This window comes from Malus domestica, chromosome 11 (assembly GCF_042453785.1).
Source record: "Malus domestica chromosome 11, GDT2T_hap1".
Lineage (NCBI taxonomy): Eukaryota > Viridiplantae > Streptophyta > Magnoliopsida > Rosales > Rosaceae > Malus > Malus domestica.
This window is the reverse complement of record NC_091671.1, coordinates 861,951-885,590: the sequence shown is the minus strand read 5'-3', so window position 1 is coordinate 885,590 and position 23,640 is coordinate 861,951. Positions and strand designations below refer to the sequence as shown.

At 38.6% G+C, this 23,640-nt stretch overlaps 1 protein-coding gene, 2 long non-coding RNA genes and 1 pseudogene across 4 annotated transcripts; 2 read left to right on the top strand and 2 right to left on the bottom strand.

Moving 5' to 3' along the window:
* Positions 1 to 322: 322 nt before the first annotated feature.
* On the bottom strand, positions 323 to 5,761 carry LOC139189290 (uncharacterized). Its single transcript, XR_011573044.1, has 3 exons — positions 5,630 to 5,761; positions 5,171 to 5,237; positions 323 to 452 (listed from the first exon to the last, which is right to left on the bottom strand). It is a non-coding gene; the product is annotated as an uncharacterized lncRNA (long non-coding RNA).
* Positions 3,203 to 3,928, bottom strand: LOC139189682 (E3 ubiquitin-protein ligase RDUF2-like; annotated as a pseudogene).
* A 7,195-nt stretch (positions 5,762 to 12,956) lies between the features above and the next one.
* On the top strand, positions 12,957 to 19,758 carry LOC103412678 (neurofilament heavy polypeptide-like). Of its 2 annotated transcripts, XM_029087748.2 has the most exons (21): positions 12,957 to 13,848; positions 14,611 to 14,645; positions 14,777 to 14,867; positions 15,631 to 15,738; positions 15,867 to 15,983; positions 16,064 to 16,163; positions 16,268 to 16,467; positions 16,567 to 16,632; positions 16,727 to 17,014; positions 17,148 to 17,206; positions 17,317 to 17,383; positions 17,494 to 17,823; positions 17,899 to 17,967; positions 18,047 to 18,133; positions 18,227 to 18,314; positions 18,471 to 18,583; positions 18,698 to 18,802; positions 18,878 to 18,921; positions 19,039 to 19,108; positions 19,185 to 19,288; positions 19,407 to 19,758. In XM_029087748.2, the coding sequence occupies exons 1-21, from the start codon at positions 13,087 to 13,089 to the stop codon at positions 19,576 to 19,578; spliced, it is 3,075 nt and encodes a 1,024-aa protein (XP_028943581.1). In that variant the 5' UTR covers positions 12,957 to 13,086; the 3' UTR covers positions 19,579 to 19,758.
* Positions 19,759 to 22,942: 3,184 nt separating this feature from the next.
* LOC114819416 (uncharacterized) lies at positions 22,943 to 23,416 on the top strand. The gene is made up of 2 exons (XR_003766482.2): positions 22,943 to 23,078; positions 23,183 to 23,416. It is a non-coding gene; the product is annotated as an uncharacterized lncRNA (long non-coding RNA).
* The last annotated feature ends 224 nt before the right edge of the window (positions 23,417 to 23,640 follow it).

Genomic DNA, 23,640 nt, shown 5'->3' with positions numbered 1-23,640 from the left:
TGATCGGCCAACCAAAGAAGCCACTTAGAATTTTTTTCATTTTGGAACAATTTTAAACTATGCAATTTTGATATATATTGATGTACAAATTTAAAGCTATTTTTTTTTAATTTATTATTATTAACGAGAGAGGGGGGAGGTGACACACCCCGATCCTAGAATCAAGGCGTGTTGGCCGTCACGTGAGCGTGACGTAACCAAAAGTGCGATGCGGAAGCAAAAGACAAAGAAAATACGAAGGAATAAAAAAAAAGCAACTACTAGCAATAATATCCAACTAACATGCTAGAGTAAGTTTAAGTGTGAAACACACATATTCAGAGCATAATTACTAGGTGCAGTCAAGTAGGATCATAACTAAATTACAACACCCGAAGGTGAGTCCTACATTTATGCAGTCTGTCAGAATGCCATGGGAATCCTCGTCGGCCACCAACGCTGCTAACTAGAACCTGGACGGGCGCAAAACAAGATTGAGTGGGTCAGTAAAACAAAACTTTTCGAAAACATTTCATTTAACAACATTTCTAACCCCTCACTGTAAAACTTGTATACTTTCCCAGAAAATAACATAATATGTATATAATTCTTCAAATATCTCAATTCACCAATCTTTATCAAAAACTAGAAAGTATGCCATGCAATAAGCGTCAATAACAGAATAAGGATGCAACATTACAACAGGTGAAATAAGGAATCAACCGGAGACCCTGTAGTTGGTCTTGTACGGTTAATTCTATAGCTCAATATCCAATCCAACCGGAGTCACCACGGTGACCTATACGACACTACTCTACACATAAATCGGAACTACTTGAAGTAGTCTGTACGATAAGAAAGGTGTAAGAATACGCTCTAGTGCTTCTCTCATCAACAACTGTATAATAATCTAAAATCACCTACAAGTCGGAACCACCTCTCATGGTCTGTACGACATGCACCTACTTGGATCCAAGGTGAGCGTGTGGTGCGAGATGAATAATATAAGCACTAACACCAAGGGTGCAGGTTTGAGCTTTCAATACAATTCATATCACAATAACCCATATGAATAACATAAAACTCACCTGATACTCACCTGTACGTCCCCCAAGTCTTCAGTCAAGAGAGTCTTTTGGCTGGAGACTTGAAATTCAATCCATGTGTGGGCCGAAGTAACTAGATGTTGTTCTTAAACTGATGTTCGATATAAGGCAGTGCTCAATCTGAAATGACGTTCAACTAGAAGTAGCACACGCTGCTCGGCTGCTCGGCTCATGGCTTATGTTGCCTTGGTTAGCTCGGCTTGCGGCGTTTGAAGGTGAGGGAGTCCCTTTTATAGAATAAGGGCTCACTCCTCAATACATGGATGATGGGTTAGAGTTGATGCTCTCTAATGGTGGTGAGGGGAGTCCCTTTTATAAGGGCTCGCTCCTCAATACATGAATAATGGGCTAGAGTTGGTGCTCTCTAACGATGGTGAGGGAATCCCTTTTATAAAATAAGGGCTCGCTCCTCAATACATGAATAATGGGCTAGAGTTGGTGCTCTCTAACGATGGTGAGGGAATCCCTTTTATAAAATAAGGGCTCGCTCCTCAATACATGAATAATGGGCTAGAGTTCCCCAAGTATTTTTTATGAGGCCCAGTTGAGGCCCAATATATGGTACATAATGTAGTCCCCAAGTCTTTAGTTAATAGAGTCTGTTGGCTGGAGACTTCAAATTGAATCCATGTAAAGGCCGAAGTGGCGGTTGTTCGGATGCGGTATTTGTATACCCTGCACTGAAGCTTTGTAGGTGAAGCTTTGCAAGTGAAGCTTTGAAGCTAGAACTCTTATAAATGAAGCTTTTGAAGCTGATTGACATGAGTGATGCTCATGAATGTTTATGTTGATTGACATGAGTGATGCTTATGGATGTTGACATGAGTGATGCTCATGAATGTTGGCATAAGTGATGCTCATGAATGTTGGCATGAGTGATGCTCATGAATGTTGACATGAATGATGGTCATGAATGTTTATGTATGATTGTCATGAGTGATGCTCATGAATGTTTATGTATGAATGACATGAGTAATGCTCATGTATAATTTGGAGTATTGGGCGTACTTTTGATCACCTGGTTGGTGGCATGAAGGATAGTACGGGTTGTACATTCCATCATCTGGTTGGTGGCATGAATGGCTAGTTGCCAAATGATATTAGAGTACGGGTTGTACATTTCATCACCTGGTTGGTGGTAATAGCGGTAGGTTGCCGAATAATTGTGGAGTACTGGGCGTACTTTTGATCACCTGGTTGGTGCTATTTTGGGCTTATGGGCCTTTGCTCTCCACACAACATTCCAGCCCATTTATTTTGGGTTGTGCCGTTTTTTTTTTTTTTTCTTACCCTCGAATGGGGTTTATACAGATGTCTCCGACATATAAGAAAAATAAATTACATCGTACAAAAACAAGAAAAGTAAATCACATCATTCTGGTAGGGTGTTTTATTTCTTGCTTTTGCTTTCTCTTTTGCTTTCGCTTTCTTGGAGGACCGCTCTTTTTAGGAATAATGGTGCTCGGTGTCTTGTCAATCCAACGTCCCAAGGCACTGACACAATGAGATGTTGGGACCTTGTGGTGGGATGGCAACAGCTTGGCATCATTAGATGTCTGAATTCCTTTATCATTGTGGTCGCGGGACCATTTTCCAGTTGTGTGTTTAAATAAACTTGCTCTACCTTTATTGCTTTTGTTTCTGTTTCTTTTGACAAGCTGATGGACGGACAGAATGGCATGGGTCGAATTTAGCACATGCGAAAAGTTATTCCCTTTTTCCAAGTGGGTTGTTGAAGATAACCCATTACTGCATTATTCTCAGGGTTGTAATGATGATGCAGTTGAAGATTGTGCAGAGATACGGAAGAGCAAGAAGAAGACTTGGCTCTCAGCTTTGTACGAAATGGGATTATCACTGCAATAGGCAAGCTTTGCAGTAGAAACATATAAAACTCCCATGACTGGACTGATATGGACAAGTAACATGCAAATGAATTTTGAAGATGCTCCTCGGGAGTTGTCTCAGAGGTTGATCGAAAAATCTTCTCGTAACCACCTTCTGCTAGAACCTTTGTTCCTTGTGCAATTCTGCCCATGGCAGCATCAGCAAAACTGGGGCTTGTTTTTAAGTGCTTCCTCGTGTTTTCGGCGAGATCCTCCACCTTCTTCGTAGGTTCACCCACCGACTTCCTCCACCTCCCAAACACGTTCCGCACAGTCTCCACCGAATCTTTGAATGAGAGAGATTGTGAGAGTGTAGGGGAGGATACAATATGGGTGGTATATGTGCTTGCACGGCATTTCTCAGGCCTCTGACCCGAGTTCAAATGCTTCTTTGCAAACGGCGCAGTGCGAGTCCGACCCGACGTGGGTATCGGCGATTTGAATAACGGGCATAGATTTCACAGTGGATTTAGACGAAGGCAGGTTTTCAGGTCGGCCCAAACCGTTGATTTCAATCTGGGAGAGCTGTTCAAAGAAGTGGTCGAAGCCCGAACCCATTAAAAGGTCGGACATGGTGGGCAGAAATGGTCGGAGCCCCGACCCCGCGACGTCATTATAGTAGAGTTCGAATGTGTTGGACTCAGTATCAGCCTCGGTGCCACGTAAGACGATGACCAGGTTGAATAAAGAAGACCCGTCGCCGGAGGCCCGTTGTACCCGGCGGAAGGTCGGAGTCGGGTTTTGGCCCCGTTCTTCCTCATGGCGGTGGAAGGACAGGAATCTATGGCGGAAATGGTTCGGCTGCAGTAGCGGCTGTGGCATCGTCTCGATCTCTTCGAGGAAGCCGGTTTCGCAGTGAGGGCACCAGAGGACGGAGTCCAGAGAAAACATGCGGACGAAATGAGTGTATCTGTAATACTAATGCGACGTCGTCGGTGGCGGCGAAGGCATGGCCATAAGGTTTAGAGATCTGAGGGGGAAGAGAGAGAAAGAGTACTACTGTTGCTGCTACTGCTGCCTAACTTGTTGTGCTGCTGTCATTTTCTCTATTTCCTTGATTTCTTTCGCTGCTGCGGCTTCTTGGTTGTTATTCGCCGAGGGCTTGGCCTGATGATCAGCAGCTATTCTCTCTACCACCGTGGGTTTAGAGACAGTCGACTTTGTTTCTGTTTCTTTCTCTACCGCTACCTTATTATTAGTCGGTTGCTTACTACGCGGCTGCGACTGCGACTGTGAGGCCTCATCTTGTGACCACCCAGTCCCCACCTCTACATGCAATCGTGATTTTGTTTTTTAGGCAAGTCTGAGTCTGCACACTCCAAATGACTTTGTCATGCATGAACGATCTGTGAATCTTCATCAATGCTCAGATATTTTGCTTGCATGGACCCCCTGATGAATGTGTGAGCATAAAATCGTGCATAAACCTGGATCTAGGCACTAGAGTTGACAGATGGCCTTTCTTTGGTTTGCTTGGTCCTGGAAGTGAAGACATAGAGAGAGAGAGAGTGCGCTGTCAAATAAACAGGACCGCAAGCAGTGGGATTGTTACGTGGATTGCTGGGATTTTGTTTTGCAGTTTGCAGAGAGAAAGAGACTGAGTGAGAGAGGAGATGGCTCTGTGGATTTTCTGGAAAAGTTTTGGGTTCCTGGTTTCTGTAGATTCACGGTGGAGGTGAAAAAAATGAAAGAGAACCGACATAACTTTTCGTGTCGATTCCCACAGACGGCGCCAAATGTTGATGCACAAAACCGGATGGCCTTGGTACAACGTAAATCCGACCGTGAATCTGCATAAACTGTAATTGACACAAGAGTTATCGTGGTTCACCCCAAGGTTTGGGCTACGTCTACACTGATTGTATTATATTTCTCTGTTGAAGAGGGAGAGAGAGCTTAGGGGATGTGAGGAGCTTTGAGAGGGGGTGAGAGGCTTAGGGTTTGTGAGGGTGAGGAGGCCCTTTTATAGAATAAGGGTTCCTCCCCTAATTACATATTTGCCCCTTCCTTTATTACATAATTACATTTAAGTCCCTCGAGTATTTATACGAGTTCTAAATACGAGGCCCTAAATATGGTATAAACATATTTCATATAATATATGCATGTATGGCATTTTAAAACGTACTTTCATTTAAATTCGATTTCTGGGAAAAATCAATAGTATAAAGGTAAATACAGAAAATACTGCCCACTCACTGGTAAGTCGAAGGGTCGTAACCCCCGTGACACCCTTGGATGTGCTCGTCCTCGGGATAAGTTTCACCTATATGCGAAACAACTATAAAAACGTTATTTAAAGCATACAACCAACAATACACAATAACTTCTCATACAATGCTCAATTTGGGTATATGAATATATCACAGTGACCTACTCTACGTCACGGACGTCGAGGTATTTTTAGAAAAAAATTTGGACTTGCCACGCGCCCCCACGCGCCGGGATAGTCACAGGTCCACGCACCCCCACGCGCGTCATCCCCTACCTCCAGTCGCCGGACTGGTTTCGTCGACGCCGGAAAACTAGAGATTTTTCAATCTCCTTGTTTTCCGTCATTTCTCAACCATTTTCTACGCATTTTATACCAAAATGAAGCCCTAAACACGTAGAATCACGATGCACTACTTTAAGGCTAAAAAACATATGAAATCTCACCGGAGAAAATCCAAGAAAACCGGCCAACTTCGAACCCCACGATCCCGACGTCCAAAACCTTCAAACTAAGTACTCCGAGCTTCCTTGGGACCTCACTAAGCTCCCAATAAGCTTAGAATTCCCTGAAAATCAATATTCCACGTCCACATGAACAATACTCAAAACTGGGGGTTCGGATTTCAAGGGTTATCGAAGGTTCTAAGTTCCAAAAATGGTACCACTAAACTCACAAGCTTGCAAGGATGAAGAAACTCACCTTTTTGACGTCGATCCGTGATATTTTGAGGGATTTTGGTGCTCGTCCGTACAATTCGAAGGGAGAGAGAGAGAGAACTGCGAGGGAGAAGAGAGAGGGCACGGGGTGAGGAGAGAGTACATGAGGTTTGTGTGTGGTCCACCCAAAACAACCATATTTTAATCCCCTAACCACACAAATTGTAAACAACTCTTAATCCAACTTGATTTTTTTCCAAAAACTTAGGAAAATATGCATTATTCAATAACATGTCACACATACCTTAGCAACCGTTAAGGGCAATTCCGTCATTTCATATCAACGAATATGAAATTCCGGGACGGGTTGTGACAGAAGGGTTCAAAACTTAGACGTTGAGAAAACTCGATCCTCAAATTTCATACATTTTAGGTCCATACGTGTTCATCCTGTAAGGCTGTATATGCTTAAAAACATTTCTATCAGCATCATTTCTATTATAAAGGCAAATGTGTTTAACAATCAAGGGCAATGTTTCATCGGATATTTTGTAGGATTTTATTTTTTATTCTTTCTCTCTCTCTCTTTCTCTAAATCTTTATCGTCGTATATATTTTTCATTTTAAATTTGGCGATCGGGACTTGCATTTGATTTTGACAAAGTCCACTATTCCGTGCAAGATAGCTCGATAATAGTTTTAGGTGAGTCTCAATTGCACAGTACATATAATTTTGTTTCAATTTGTTCATCTTCTTCCGAATTTCTATGCAATTTTTTTGAAACCCAAATGATTCAATACATATAATTTTGCTTCAATTGATTGCTATACTTTTCGGCATCATGCTACTTTATGATGCATTGGCCCAACGAGTTCTATAGGCACTCAAATGTTATATAAAGAAAGGAAGTTTTCTATAGTATATACTACCTCACAGAGAAGGCAACAATCTGTCGAACAATTCAACATGGTATCAGAGCCCACGGTTACGGGCTCGTATAAGTCAAAGGCTTGTCACTAAGAAGTATAGGCTTGAAAACAAGCCTGGATTCTTAATATAGAGCTAGCCTCTGAGTTCTTAAGAAGTACTTCCTGAAAAGATTGAAAACAAGCTTGGACTTCATTGGAGCCGACATCTGAGTTTCACTTGCCAATGTGTGGATGTCCACGTATGAACCACTAAATGGGATTACACGTGAGGGGGCGTGTTGGCAGTCCCAGTGGGGGTAAAGAAAAGCAATGACTTTAAATATGATTATCTCACTCTAACTAATACCGAGGCCTTTTTGGGACAAAAACTTCAGACCTGACGAATTGGGCAGGTAATAATTAACAATTTCATGATTACCACCATCGCTGTTGCAAAATAGACCAAAACGTAATATTTATAAGAACCTCACAATGTTTTGGTCACTCAACAATCGGGATATCTATATATGAAGTGTTGATATTTCAATGCAGAACTCACTGCATTTCTCTCGAGTCAATTCTCATTCACCCTGTTATGAAACATAGAGAGATTCAAAACTTAAAACATTCTGGGTCTATCTATATAAACGAAACACATTTTTAGCTTAATTCACTACATTGTGCATTGCATTGAACACCAAAACACGATAAACTCTTCGTAACAGTTAACAATGTCATGATATAAACTGAATCAAACTGGACAAGGCAAAAATTACTATCTTTGGCACTTAATTCGCCCTGTTCCGTTGTCCATAGTCAACCAACATCAGTGTTCCTTTCGGCTTTGATTAATTTGTAATTTTTGTGTATTGTGAAAGTTGAATGCGCGAGAATCCATTAGTTCATCTTTCGTGTATATGGAGAATGTCGTTTTCTGCTCTTTTTTGTCTTGACTCTTGAGTCGGAAAAAACACGTGATTCAACTTCTGGACCATGAAATTTCTCCCTGTGAACACGAAGGTAGTGAGTGCATGCTTGAACCTCCTCAAATAGTCCAATTAAGCCCCTACTCAACATCAATTAAATTTAATATGCAAGTACAAATTTCACGACGATTTTCAGAAATTTTTTGGGAAGATAAAACAAGTAAATAAATTACTTGTATTACACTCATAAATATTACAAAACACAATCTTTCAAATAAAATTTTAAAAGTTATGACACTCTTTCACTTTTTAGATACAAACTCTATAACACTCACACTCATTGCAAAGACTACTTACTTACATGACCCCTCTTACTTCTTATTCTTGGTTATTTGCTGGCTTCTCTGGCGAGAGATGAACAGGAGGTAGCAACGAGTGTGGAAGAAGTTGCCTCTCCACTGAAATTGAAGAACGCGAGGCAAACCAGGAAGGCGAGAGTTGCTGAGGAGGTAGCAACGAGTGTGGAAAAATCTGCTTCTCCACTTAAATTAAAGAATCTGAGGCAAACCAATAAGGTGAGAGATGAAGATGAGGTAGCAACGAGTGTGGAAAAAGCTACTTCTTTGCCGAGGAAGCCAGTGACTCAGGAGGTAGTTGCGGCTGATGAATGGGGGTGGTGGACGAAATTGTGGCTGAAAACACATATTTATAGCCTAGGGTTTTGACAAATTATGATGGGAAAAGGCTTAGGATTTTCAGCAAAGGCTTGGGCCTCAATCCAAGAGGGAAAAGAACTAGGGTTTGTGCAGATTTTAGGGTTTCTAGAAGGGTTTGGGGCGCCACTTTTGTAGGGAATTCTAGAAACAATGTTATGTGGCTGATTTCTAGAAGAACAAGGCCTAAAAACATGCAGCACCAATATAGGAACAGATAAGGCCTTCTAGAAAGGTTTCTAGGTGATTTAAATCAGAAATTAACTCCCCCTTGCAATAGGAATTAAGTTAGGAAAAGATTAGGATAGGACAGAGGTATCGATGTTTATTAGCAAACCGATGGAAGATGAGGAGGCTCGTAAGCAATACCCCAAGAGATATGTGGGAGAGGTGAGAGATTTTGTTTCAATATTTTTTTTTAAATTTAGTTTGTATTTTGGGAAAATGTTGGAGATTTCGGGGTTATAAATGATCAAGTATTGTGAACTTCAAGGATAGTAGTAATGCAAGTTTGCTTGATTGGTTGGTTGGGTTAGCTCATATTGCTACGAAGGCTACCTTTGAGTTAATTTTGATGCTGCTGTGGAGTATTTGGCGTGCTAGAAATGACCTGCTATGGATTGGAAATCAAACGTCGCCAAGTGGTCTCTTTGCGAGCTGTGGAATGGCTGGAAGCTTTTCAGAAATGGCATCTACCTCCCAAGATTTCAAAAACTGTGCAGAATTAACGATGGCACAAACCTGAGGGGGGATGGATCAAGTGCAATTTCGATGGGGCGTGGAACGAAAGGACACAGGTGTTGGGGTAGTCGTACGTAACTGCAATGGTGGTTTTATTGGAGCATGTTCAGCGAGGTTTGAATCAGTGACTTCAACCCCTGCATGCTGAAATGATTGCAGCTCGTAGGGCTATTTGTTTTGTAATTCAAGTTTGCTCCCGCGATGTTCAAGTGGCGTTTGAAGGAGACTCATTAATCACGTTGGCTGCTATGAGGAAAACAGGGGATGACACTTTGATATTTGGCCCTATTATCAATGACATCTGCTTGTTTTTGCTGGAACGTGCCCATGTTAAGCTTAATCATGTTCGAAAGGAGGCCAATTCCGCTGCCCATCGACTTGTTCGATCTGGGATTGGCTGGATTGATGAATTTCAATGGAGGGGACTGCTTCTGAGCTATTGCTGGATACTCTTATAGAAGACAACTCTTTATAATTTTGCTTGTTTTCTCTCTTGGTGTGAGGATAGGTAAAGTTAGTTGATGGTGCCGGACACTCTTTTTCCTTTCAACCGAGTTGAAAGCCTCAACAAGGTTTTTATCAAGGTCCATTTAAGCACACTATCATCCGCCTTGTATGTTTTTATCTTATATTAATAAATATCGTACTTCTCTAAAAAAAAAAAAAAAGTGGTACATGATAAGACAAATAAATGGGCTTTAGAATATTTGTGTGTCCAAGCGTTAATGTGGCTATAACATTTGTGGTAGGATTAATACTTTACCCATTTTCTAATTTCATATGATTTTTACCCCTCGGTGTTGTCTAAGCTTTGGTTTCAATAATTTTTGCCTTATAGTATTGTACAAGAGACCTTACGCAAACCTAAGTTGGCTAAGTCAATGATATTAACTTGAAGTCTTTTGGCCACTTAGTACTACAGTTTGATGGTATTCATCTTCACTTGTAAGTGAAATGTTTTAAGTTCGAATCTCGTGAATGGGAAATTCAATATCAAATTAAATTGTCCATTGTGTGACTTAACCGAACTTCCAACTTGAAGTCTTCTATACAATATTATAATTGAACACATACAGTTTTAGCTAGAATGAATGTGGGATAAAAATTGTGTGATGATATGATTTGATGTGATGACAGAGTTTGATTATTGAGTGAGTTATTAATAAATTTTAATTTTATTGTTTGTTAATTATGTCATAGGTTAAAAAAGACAATTCACATATAAAGTTTAAGATGGGTGAAGATAGAGATTACATAGGTTTAAATAAAATTTCTCTTACACAAAGTCTAATATATTTAACTCTTTTGAGAACCGACTTTGCGCTCTCATTGATGAAATCACCCGGAAGTTATACCTCAGGTTGTATATAAACAAACCAACATTAACCATTAACTAATCTTGTTATCAACTGTCTCTAAGACTCTAACCAATCTTTGTGCAGAATGAATTGTGTTGATAATATTGCTTGGGATCGAAACTTAAAAGCCTTTTCTCCTTGCAGTTATTGCAAAGACAATCCAACTACTCAGACTTCTCATAAATAGTATAGTCGATCGTGATTGCGAACCAGACCTAGAAGCCGTAATTCAACAAGTTCCAGATGGGAGGACTAACTATAAGTCCCACAACAACAACTTAGATTTAGCAAGTATAATCCTCGTGTTTTGCTTGACAGCGGCTATCGGACTAGCGCTTCTCCCCTTCCAAATTCCCTATGGCCAGCTCCCTCTCCCTGTAATCTTCGACTTTCTTAGACAATCAGTCTTACTTGCCTTCATTTGTATCTTGGTAAGCAGATGTACTCATTTCAGCTATTGTCCCACCAAAATAACAGTTGCCCCAATTTTCCATCATTTTGGCCTCTTCTTTGGAGTCACAGTCTTTTTCATATCCATCACCATCCCATTTCCTTCCTGGTTCAAATGTGCTGCCTATTCTATCTACGGCGCCGTCTTCCTCCTTGTACTTCTTTGCAATCGTCACTTCAATAAATATTGCAAGCCTCATGGTTTTAAGTATCCTATCCCAAACAATTCAATTTCGAAAACCGCCGTTGATGCTGCGGTGAATCATGCCGACACAGTACTAGCACCATTGATGATAAAAAAATGCACTAATAGTATTGAGTGACGTGAAAAGCTCTTATGTAACGAGAATGTATGTATGTATGTGTGTGTGTAAATGCACTAATAGTATTGAGTGACGTGAAAAGTTCTTATGTAACGAGAATGTATGTATGTATGTGTGTGTGTGTGTGTAAATGCACTAATAGTATTGAGTGACGTGAAAAGCTCTTATGTAACGAGAATGTATATATGTATGTGTGTGTGTGTGTGTGTGTTCAAATGTCAACTGTTGTTTATTCTGTTTGGGGTTTACTTATCTGTAGCCTCTTACTAATGCTATGTTTCATCAAATCAAGTTAATTAATTTGTTACTTCTATATATTCCTTTTAGTGAAAGTACTTGTGTCCACCATTCATTGTCTATAATATCGTGATGCATTTTAACCATCCAAATTGTCAAAACTAAAACGGTTAAGGGCTCGTTGGGGAATACTTTTAAATTAACTGGAAGCGTTTTTGATGAAAATGTTTTTGAAACTATTTCTTAGTAAAAATCTAAGTGGATTAAAAAAAAGCATTTTAATTGCTTCCTATAAGAAACCCATATTTGTTGCTTCCAGCAAGAAGCACATATTCGGTGCTTCTTCCAAACAACACTTTAAATACTTTTTGAAACCCAAAATTTGTTTTACCAAAAATACTTTTTAGTCTTTTTAAATTTTTTTTTCAAACGAGCCTTAATTTTTTTAATAATTAATAAAATACATTAATACAAAAAGTTAAGGGAAGTCTAAATTAGGCGATTTCGATACCAAATTAGGTTGCATATTGTATGGCTTAGCCGAACTTCCCCTCCCCTTAATGTAAAAACATCGATGTATTAAAAAAAAAAAGTCAAGGGAAGTCCATAATTGTAAATTTGGGCCGGTTCTTTGTGTTGTGTGTTGAGACTTGAGAGTGAAGCCCAACTTAGGCATTGGGTTATTTATACATATTTATTTACATTTTGGTTTTTGTGTAACTGAATATGATATAAGTGACTTTATATATCTGTATATTCTATAAAACATAAATTTTGCAAGTCCAAATAAAATAGGTATAGAAACAAAAATTAAAAAGCAAAAAATAACACAAAAATAGAGCAAAAATAACATAGAAATCCTCATTTTCTAAAAGTAAAACCCGTTTTCATGAACCAAAACATTAAAGAACCCACATACGTCTTAGTAGTAGGCAACGACAATTAGTACACTTACACGAAGTTGATTTCTCTTTTTGAGTTATTGGACTTTCTTAATTCTTTTTTATCTATGTTATACACAATGAGATCATTTATGAAAATATAATAAAAATGTCGATCATTATACATGTGAGCTCTTATCAACGATTAATAGTACTTAACATTACACCATATAATTTTTACGAAATTAATACATTGTCTCTCTCTTATTACAACTTTCTATTAACTCTCATCATGCATTCATCATTTGTTTACTTACACAACTATAACACACATTTATGGTAAATTTGGTAATTAATATTATACAAATCGGAAAAAGTAAAAAATGTAAACAAAAATAGAGCCAAACACACGGAAAAGTTAACCCCCGCAACCAAACACCCCTCAAAGTTCTTACGCTCCAAAACCAAACGTCACCTCAAAATTCAAACCCCACTTTCCAAATTTCCCGTTTTCCCGCCCATACGCCGCGCACTTCCCACTCCATAATTTCACGGCCCACTATAAAACATAACCCCAATCCAATCACTCACGCCCTAAAAAAACCCTATCGCCCATTTCTCTCTCTCTCTCTCTTCCCCCCTCTCTTTTTCTCTCTAAGATCCACCGTCTTCTCCGGCTATTCAGCCTCTCTCCGCCGTAAGCAGAATGGCGTGCAAACGGAAGTCGAAGGCCGGAACTTCTTCAGGTTCTCCGCAGAAATCGAAGAACCCAAGGCAAGCCAAGAAGGCCAGAGTTGAGGAGGAGGTAGCCACGAGTGTGGAAAAAGCTACTTCTCCGCCGAAATCGAAGAAGACTAGGCAAACCAAGAAGGAGAGAGTTGAAGAGGAGGTAGCAACGAGTGTGAAAAAATGTACTTCTCCGCTGAAATCGGACAGCCAGAGGCTAACCAGGAGTGCTAGAGTTGAAGAGGAGGTAGCAACGAGTGTGGAAAAAGCTGCTTCTCCGACGAAATCGAAGAACACGAGGCAAACCAGGAAGGCGAGAGTTGAAGAGGAGGTAGCTACGAGTGTTGAAAAAGCTGCTTCTCCGCTGAAATCGAAGAAGACGAGGCAAACCAAGGAGGGAGGAGTTGAAGAGGAGGTAGCGGCGAGTGTGGAAAAATCTGCTTGTTCTCCAAAATTGAAGAAGCCGAGGCAAACAAAAAATGCTAGAGTTGAAGAGGAGGTAGTGACGAGTGTGGAAAAAGCTGCTTCTCCGACGAAATTGAAGAATCCGAGGCAAACCAATAAGGCGACAGTTGAAGAGGAGGTAGCAACGAGTGTGGAAAAAGCTGCTTCTCCGCCGAGGAAGCCAGTGACTCAGGAGGTAGCTGCGCCTGATGAAGATGGAGAGGAATCGAGGTTTATTGGGAAACCGATGGAAGATGAGGAGGCTCGTAAGCAATACCCCAAGCGATATGCGGGAGAGGTGATAGATTTTTTTTTTTTTTTTTTTAAGAATTTAATTTGTATTTTGTGAAAATGTTGGAGATTTAGGGGTTATAGATGATCACTGTGAACTTCATGGATAAGTGGTATATGATAAGACAAATAATGGGTTTTAGAATATATGTGTGTCCAAGCGTTAATGTAGCTTTAGCATTTGTGGTAGGATTAATTCTTTACCCATTTCCTAAATCCGTATGATTTTTACCTCGCGGTGTTGTCTAACATGGTATCAAAGATTTGGTTTCAAGAATTTTTGGGTTTTAGGCTTTCAACCTTGATTTTACAGTTCTTTGTCTAACATGAATCTTGTTGTGGTGGCAGGGTGGGGTGTGAAACCCTCCCTCCCTCCTGTCCCAATAAAATGTGTATGAAGCGGGATAAGTTCTTTCCGTTGTAATATTGTCAAGTACAATTATGCATTGCTAGTAATCAATTGTGAGTGTTCTATGTTATTCATTGGGTCATGAAAAGAAAGGAAGAAATGTTATGAAGGGACAATTACAAAGAGTATCCCCATTTGGTTATAGGAAAACTTGAGAAGCAAACTGATACATTAGGTTAGTTATTATGACCAAAAGAAGTGAAGGTGATTCATCTGCCACTGTATTTGCTTCATGAAATACATGCTGAAGATATTGAACTTGAGTGTCAACCAATGGTATTAGCTTGATATATGTTTGTGGAATGCTCTTTGATTTTTTGCCCTTGTTTTGTTTTGACCTTGATCCTTGCATTGGTGCAGAAGCCACAGAGGAATGGGCAAAACAACTCCAACGAGTAAGTTTTAGTTCTACTTTATCTGTATATTTTTTCGTCAGCTTACTCCAAGTAGTCCTGTGTTTCAACAGGTTGGTTACTGTTTGTTTGTTTTCTGAATGGATTTTAATGATCAAAATAATTGAAAACAGTGATGAAGATATCATTCAAGCTCGTTGTCACTACACAAAGGCGTTGGTGGATGGAATCAGTTATGATCTCTATGATGATGCCCATGTGCAAGTGAGTTTTCATGATTAGTTGTTTAGCAGTAATAAATATAGAAACATGCACAAGTGAAAAGTAAGACTAGATAATTGGTCTACTCCATTATTTGATTGTATAATCATAATTGTTTCCCTTTTGCAACATTACAAAAATTAGCAAAATAGATATTTTGACGATTTAGTTTTGATCACGGTAATGTTTTATTGGATTTGTATCACAAGTTGACTGTTTTTTCCCTTCTTAGAAAACTAACTTTACCATTTAGCCGGATGGATGGAATACAAAAGTGATGTACATTTTTTATAACCTCTTTGTTTTGAGTGCTTTGACTTCTTAACTTTGACAGAAGACTAAATTGAAATAAACGGTGATGTTAGGGAGGCTATCTATTTAAACCTTATTCTGTAAACCATATTATGTTGTTGTTAATGATTGGATTATTACTTAAGTGTTGGTTGCTAATATCAAAATAACTTTTTGACCAATATTCTGCTTATCAATCCATCTGGTAATCTCCATGATTGTTGGAATCCCCAAATTATATGATTCCTGACATGCCAATTCATTGCAAATTTCACATAAATGGTTCTTTTCCACAAGATAAGGGTTAATTAATAAAATTTGATGTGCTATATTTCAAAGTAGAAACATACTCAACTGAAATTTTGGTTGTAGTGAGTGACTCATGTGCACAGAATGTTTTTATGTACTTTTGTTTTTATTTGCCTATTATGTGATTTAAGTTTTGACAATGTTTCCCATTCATTTTTATGTTTAGGGAGAGACGAAAGAAGAACCCTACATTTGTAAGATTGTGGAAATGTTTGAGGCAATTGGTGGGCTATTATATTTTACTGCACAATGGTACTATAGATCACGAGACACTGTAAGATATTTCAAAAGAAACCTTTTTATGATTTTCTTTCCAAATACTCTGTTTCATGGTTTTGTTACGTTAAAAAGTAAGAATCCTGCTATTGGGTGCTGAATTATTAAATTTTTGCTTTCTTGCAGGTCATAAAGCACTGTGCTACTGTTGCTTGTGGGCGTGTATTCTTTTCAGATGTCCGAGATGACAACCCTCTGGATTGTCTTGTTGAAAAACTTCATATTGTTAGGCTGACACTAAATGTATGCTTGAAGTTTCCATATTCGTGCTTTTTTGTTTGTTCATGAAGTCCAACATGAATGAGTTATCCTTTTTCTCTCAGGTTGATGAAGATGTGAAGAGTAAATCAATTCCAGTGTGCAATTACTATTGCGACACCAAGTATTTGCTACCATATTCTACTTTTGTCAATCTGCCAACAGGTTATTGTTCTCTTTCTACTTACCATCATGATGCTGGTTTTTTCTTTCTTTCATTTGGAAGTCTCCAATGTGTTAACATGTTATTTCTGGTTTTGAAATTTCAGAAAATATGCAGTCTGGAAGTGATGACTCAACTATCTCTGTTGAGGATGATGTTTGTTTGGATAGTGAGGTTGATTCAAAGCTGTCAAATGGAGTGTGTGCCAAATCAGAAGTAAGGCTCCTGGACCTATATTCTGGTTGTGGAGCAATGTCTACTGGCCTGTGCCTTGGTGCACATTTGGCCAATGTCAATCTTGTTACAGTAAGTTCCTATTTCTTAATTTATTTTTTGTTAATCTTTGACATCAATTGAATAGACGTGAAGGGAGAGTTTGATATTGTTATCCTGTTTGTCTTTTAGAGATGGGCTGTTGACTACAATGAACATGCTTGTAAGAGTCTAGAACAAAACCATCCAGAGACAGAGGTTTGTATTTGTATCTTACTGTTTTCCTCACCTTTGATGTGATGCTTTAGTTTATTTTTTATTTGCATAAGTTAGTGTCTAATTCACACATCAGGTCCGAAATGAAGCTGCTGAAGATTTCCTCACAATGCTCAAGGAATGGAGAAAATTGTGCATGTGCTTAAAGTTGGTTGAGACTGACAATTTAGAGGAGGATGTAGAGAAGAGTATGCTTGAATTCTTTAGAAAGGAAGATGATGAAGTGGAAGATGAGGGAGAAGAAGAGGAAGAAGATGTTAGTGGAAATGAGAATGATGATTCTGAAGTTTTTGAAGTTGATTGCGTAGTAGGAGTATGTTTTGGTGACCCAAAAAAAAATGAAAAGAAGGGAATATACTTTAAGGTATCAACTTCAAAATTTATAAATGCATGTTCTTTAAATATTTATAACGTTATAGTATGTGAGGGAATGGTTAATGCAAATCTAAATTCATTAGTTCCTCGTGCAAAATTTGATTGCCTTGTGATGTATATAGATTCATTGGAAGGGCTACGGGCCTGAGGAAGACACCTGGGAGCCAATGAATGAATTGGAGTATGCAACTATTCTTATTTATGCTTGCAGTATTATCAGTTGTATGTTTTAAATCATTTATGTACTGTGATGTTGTAAACTGAAGCTCATGTTTTTTTTTTGTCAAACAGGCATTGTAAGAAGGCTATCAAAGGCTTTATTACTGAAGGTTACAGATTGAAAAAATTGCCTTTACCGGTAAGTAAATGAAATTTTCACTGTAACCTTGAATTGGAATTCGTCGATGCTTGAGTATAGACTATTGTCATTTAATATTGTTTTGGACATTTTCTGGCATCTTGCTGTAGGGTGATGTTGATGTGGTGTGTGGGGGGCCCCCTTGCCAAGGAGTCAGTGGTTTCAACAGGTTTAGGAACACAGAAAGTCCATTAGCCGATGAGAAAAACCAACAGTTAGAGGTGTACATGGACATAGTTCGGTACCTTAAGCCAAAGTTTGTTTTGATGGAAAATGTTGTCGATATTTTAAAATTTGCCGATGGATTCCTTGGACGATATGCCTTGGGACGCCTTGTAGATATGAACTATCAAGCGAGGATGGGAATGATGGCAGCTGGTGCCTATGGGCTTCCACAGTTCCGTATGCGAGTTTTTTTGTGGGGGGCCCGTCCTACTGAGGTATGATGAATAAATTATAAAGTTTTACTATGTTGCAGGTTTAATCTCATAGGGTAATTGTTATGACTTTTGCAGATCTTGCCCCAGTACCCTCTTCCTACGCATGATGTTATTTCAAGGGGTGTTATCCCTACACAATTTGAGGTACGAGTTCAAGTGCTAGTGTTGATTTTTATTTTTATTTTTATAAAGATTTTGTACTAAAACAGTGTGAAAAATGCAGGGTAATGCTGTTGCTTATGATGAAGGTCAGAAGACTCAACTAGCAAAAAGTCTTTTTCTGGAGGATGCGATTTCTGATCTGCCTGCTGTAATGTCTTCTAAAATTTTTCCTCTTGAGTATTATGTTATTTTTTCCCTTTAATAGTCCTTCATTCTTATTTCTATCTATCTTCTGATATAGGTTGAAAATAATGAAGAAAGAAATGAGATGCCATATGGGGGGCCACCCAAGACAGAGTTTCAGAGGCTTATACGACTAAGCAAAGAATGTAAGATGCTCTATTGCTTTTGAAATTCGTGATATTTGATTCTTTGGAATTGCAAGTATGGTCGAATATATTGATTTTCATGCTGCTTTGTAAAAACTTATGTGTCTTATAACTGTCATATTTTACAGAAGTTGATTAACATTTTGTTTGATGCAGACCTAATGGGGACTTCAAAGGACAACTCTTTACAGAAGGTACTTTATGATCATCGCCCTTTGCAGTTGAATCCCGATGATTATGCACGTGTCTGTGAAGTTCCGAAGAGAAAGGTCCATTCTTAATCATTGAATGCATGGTCGCATTGCTTTATCATTTAAACAGTTCCTTGACAGAATCCTATGCTCTCAATAACAATTTGTGTACTTTTGTTTCTTGGGAACTAGGGTGCATGCTTCAGAGATTTCCCAGGTGTTCGTGTGCGCGGTGATAACAAGGTTGAGTGGGATCCGGAAGTACCCAGGGTGTATTTGGCTTCTGGGAAACCATTGGTAAAAATCTATCTGTTTTCTACTGATTCAGTTTTCCTGCAACTTTGTGTGATTCTAATTACATTGTAATGGTAGGTCCCAGATTATGCTATGAGTTTCGTGAAGGGGTCTTCATCAAAGTAAGAGTTAGTGTTCTATTCAAAATTTGAAACAAGAGTTAGTGTTGTCTTATTCAAAATTTGAAACTTATAGTGTGGTTCAGTTGCTTAATATGATTTTTGAATGAAATTATGCAGACCTTTTGCCCGCTTGTGGTGGGACGAAACTGTGCCAACAGTTGTGACAAGAGCTGAACCACATAACCAGGTATAATGTAATTCAATCATTTTCAGATGTAGAAAGACAATCATCTGCTCACACAATTTCCTGTCTTTCTTTTCAGGCAATTATGCATCCTGAGCAAGATAGGGTGCTGACAATTCGTGAGAATGCTAGGCTACAGGGCTTTCCAGATTTTTACAGGCTCAGCGGGCCTGTAAAAGAAAGGTATCGTATTTTTTAAACCGTTTGTTCTCTGTATTCTTTTGTCAATCAGGCTAAAGGAGTTGGAATCTGAGACATCACTCGATTAACCGCCAAGTAATTATTTTTGGAACCATTTCAGGTACATGCAAGTTGGAAATGCTGTCGCTGTTCCGGTTGCGCGTGCACTGGGCTATGCATTAGGTCTTGCTCTTAGACGTTCTGCTGGTGCTGATCCCGTGTTCATATTGCCTGAAAGTTTCCCAAACATTCAGGATCAGGTTCATTCGGCGTCATCTGAAGAAGCGGATTGATTCACTGTTGCGGTTACAATATGATTTATTCATTGCTGTTGTAACTCTATTGTTTTAGTACTGACATTGTGAGAACATGTTAATTCAGAAATGTATTAGTTCTTGATCTTATAGAGCTATTGCTCGGATGAACAATGTTCTTTGATTACTCCGAAATGATAATTTGAACCTTTCTGTTCATTTTGAGATTTTAAATCCTTCTAGATTTTGGTTTTGAGTAACATCTAGTCAGTATGAATTTTGTTCTCATTTTACTTTGGGCTTGTCTGGAAGCGCTTTTACGACTAACTTAAGCGCTTTTAGATTACTGAAAGTATCGCTTTACCAGAAACACTTGCATACAAGAAATTGAGATGTGCCAAAAGGTGAAATGTTGAACCATCTAATGTTCATCGTACAATCATCATTCTCATTCACAAAATATAAAAACATCCATCAACGTTACGTCTGAGTTCGAATCTCATATTCCGTAACTTGGAAGAGTAGTTTAGAATATCGCCTCAACCGAGATAACAAAGAGTTCAACACATCTTGGGATGAGGATTCGAAGGGAGGCTTTGTAGACTTGTGGTTGCTGCTGCTGGTGTCGTCTGAGCGTCTCATTGTTTCTTCTCTCTCTGGAATTTTGCTTCTCCCTTGAACACGACGGCGGCGCTTTTTTCCTCGTCGAATGGTGGAGTTGTGAACAAAAGTATGGGCCTTTTAGAGCCCATATATTTTACCCAAACGGCCTGACATATGAATTTGGATACCAAGTGGTCCAATATCAATAAAATTTTCTTTTCCTTTTTTTTTTTTTTACAGAATGACACTTATACGTTTGTTTGATCACTTAGCTAGTCCGACCAATCAATAAATGACTCAACATGATTAGTTATTTGTAAAGTGGACTTCACTGACAATCATATCGCGTTAACTATGTAGTTAGAGTATCAATAATGTCAATAATATGACCACATGTTAATAATCTGTAACGGATTGATGTATTTATTGTTAGAGGTATTCGTCGATTTACCCCTTGAACTTGTAAGAAATTGTCAATTTCCTCCATGAACTTTAATTTTAGCCAATTACTCCCTTAAACTTGTGTAATTCACCAATTTAACCCCTACCATTATATCTTTGAATTTTCCATCCAATTTGGTCACATGCTAATGGTGTGAGGACAAAAAGGTAATCATACACCACAACCAAACCTAATCATTGTTGGGTATATGGGGAAGCAGGGGAAGGCGAGCCACAAAGAATTGGGCATCCTAGGGTTACAATCTGAGAAATGGAGAATAGACAGCGAAATCAACAAATTGCTACAAAATATCGAAGGTATTTTGAGCTTTGAAGCTCAAAACGATGAGTATCGTGGTCAAAGATGGTGGGCATCCTCCAAGATATAGTAACTCTTCACTTTTTCCTTTTTAGTTTGTTTAATATGTGAAAGGGTTGCTTTGTGTGTTATTTTTCCAGTCGTGTGTGTATATGAGGTCCCTTGATTGGCATTTTTTTAAAATAATTTTTTTATGAATTATTCTCTTTTGATTCATGCTTCCATAGATTGTGCCCGAAATAAATAGGCTTGTTTGTATAACAGGCAAAGCCAATAATTAGTAAATTATTTTCTTTTGCTGGAAGCTTCCCTAAATTGTGGCCCAAAATATTTAGCAAGTTGTTTGCTGCTTGTTTGGATAACAGACCAAGCAAATTATTCTCTCTTGCTTCAAGCTTCAGAGAGAAGGGAGCTAACAAACAAGCAGCGTTGCAGGTCTTTGGTTAATCTCCTCATGGTTAGCTGATCAGTTTGATGAGAAGCTTAGATCGAAACCTGATATGAGTGTGACTGGTTTCATGGAACTTGTGAGAAAGTATTACGGTATTGACATAACAAAAAATCAAGTTTACAAAGTAAAGAGAATTACAAAAAAAGTGACAGAAGGTAGTATACATGAGCAATATGCCAAGTTTTGAAATTACCTGGAAGAGTTGAAAGTGAGAAATAGTGGGAGTACTATCAAAGTAAAAACAGATTTCCAAGGTGAAAACCCTGTTTTTAAAATGTTGTACATATGCTTTGATGCATTTGCATTGAAGAAAGGCTTTCAACAAGAGTATAGGTCTATAGTGGGTTTTGATGGGTCTCATATTAAGGGACCCCATCCTGGTCAAATTCTAAGTGATGTTGGTGTTGATGCCAATAACGGCATGTTTCCAATAGATTTGCTTTTGTGGAGGTGGAAATAGGAAGACTTGGACTTTGTTTTTTGGAGATCTTTTTCGAGGATGTGGGAATTGAGAATGGAAATGCTTGGACATTCATCACTGACAAACAAAAGGGACTAGGCGATGCTATACTGAGTCTGATGCCAACTGCAGAACACAGACATTGTGTTAGACATTTGCATAATAATTTTAGAAGTGCAGGTCACACCGGACTTGCCTTAAAATAGAGATTGTGGGCAGCAACAAGGGCAACTACTGTACCTGCTTATGAAGCTTAAATTGAGGTGATGAATAATCAATCTAATAAGGCAGTGAGATGGCTAGTTGATAAGCCACCTTGCCATTGAAGCAGATCTTATTTCAGAACATCAGTAAGGTGTGATTTATTATTGAATAATATGTGTGAGTCATTTAATTCTGCAATTTTAGATGCAAGAGATAAATCAATTATTACGATGTTACAAAGGATTAAAAAATATTTGATGTTGAGAATGGCTAAGCTAAGAGAAGCTAAGTGGGCCCAACAAGTTGGACCTAGAATTTTAAAGATTGTTGAAAAAAATCAACTGGATGGTTTCAATTGTTTTGCCAATTATTCAGGGAATGGTCAATATCAAGTGCATATTTTGGTTGGTAGTATGTTTGCAGTAGATTTGGAAAGACACACTTGCTCTTGTAGGAAGTGGCAACCATGTGGCATTCCTTGTCCCCATGCTATATCCGCAATTGCTAGGAAGGAGGCTAGTCCACAAGTGTTTGTTCACTTACTTTACAAAAGGCTAGTTTATGATAGGTGTTATGAAAGGTAAATTGCTCATATGCCTGTAAAAGAACAGTGGAAGAGAACTTGCCTTATGCCTATTAAACCCCCTTTTTACCATAAGCAACCTGGAAGACCTAAAGGCAAAAGAACAAAAACACCATATGAGATAAAGAAGGGGGCAACAAAGCTATGGAAATATGATGTTGTAATGCATTGCCAAACCTGTGGAGAGGAAGGACACAACAAAACAAGTTGTCCACAAAGGCTACTACAATCACAACAAGGTTTTGGCTCACAAAAGAGGTAATTTGATCAACAAGGATTGTATTTATTTTGAGTCTTGTTATATCACTTATCTAGTCGCTAAGTGAACATAAATAATGCAGAGTCATGGGTGAACATTCAATATAAGCATATCTAAAGGGTCTAGCTTAAATGCAAAAGAACCTAAAGCAACAAAAGGAAATAACACACAATAAGAGGTCTTAATTCAAAAGCAAAAGGATTGAGCACAATTGCAAAGGTAACTGTAAATTGGACTTGTATCAAATACTTATATTGTGTTTGACTCTACTATGTATGCAGTTGTATGAAATTAATAATTGGGTATAAATGGTTTTGATGTAGGAAACTGGTGCACATCACCACTCGGGGGCTGCTCCATCCCAAACTAGGCCACAAGGAACTATAACAAGAATCTGTCTTTTTTAATTAAAAAAAACATTTGTTATAGATTAATTTTTGTTGTTTTGGGTTTGCTAACATTTTTGTTGATTTCGTGTTGAATTGAAATAGATGAATCGAGGCGGTCGTGTGAATCAAGTCACAAGGAAGGCTAATAAAATGGAATCACAACCCCAACATGTTGCCGAAAAAGCAAGACCATGGAGAGTGTAACTTTGATGTGTTGGAGGACCTTTCATACTGTTAATGAAAACCTTTGGTGTTCAGGTTAAGTTGTTCTTTTAATGGGATTATGCTGCATAACTATAAAATTTATAGGTTTTATTGATTTTGGCACTAGGTGCAAGTTTGTTGCATATTTTTTGTGGATGCTATTAACTTTATTAAAGCACTCGAAGTGC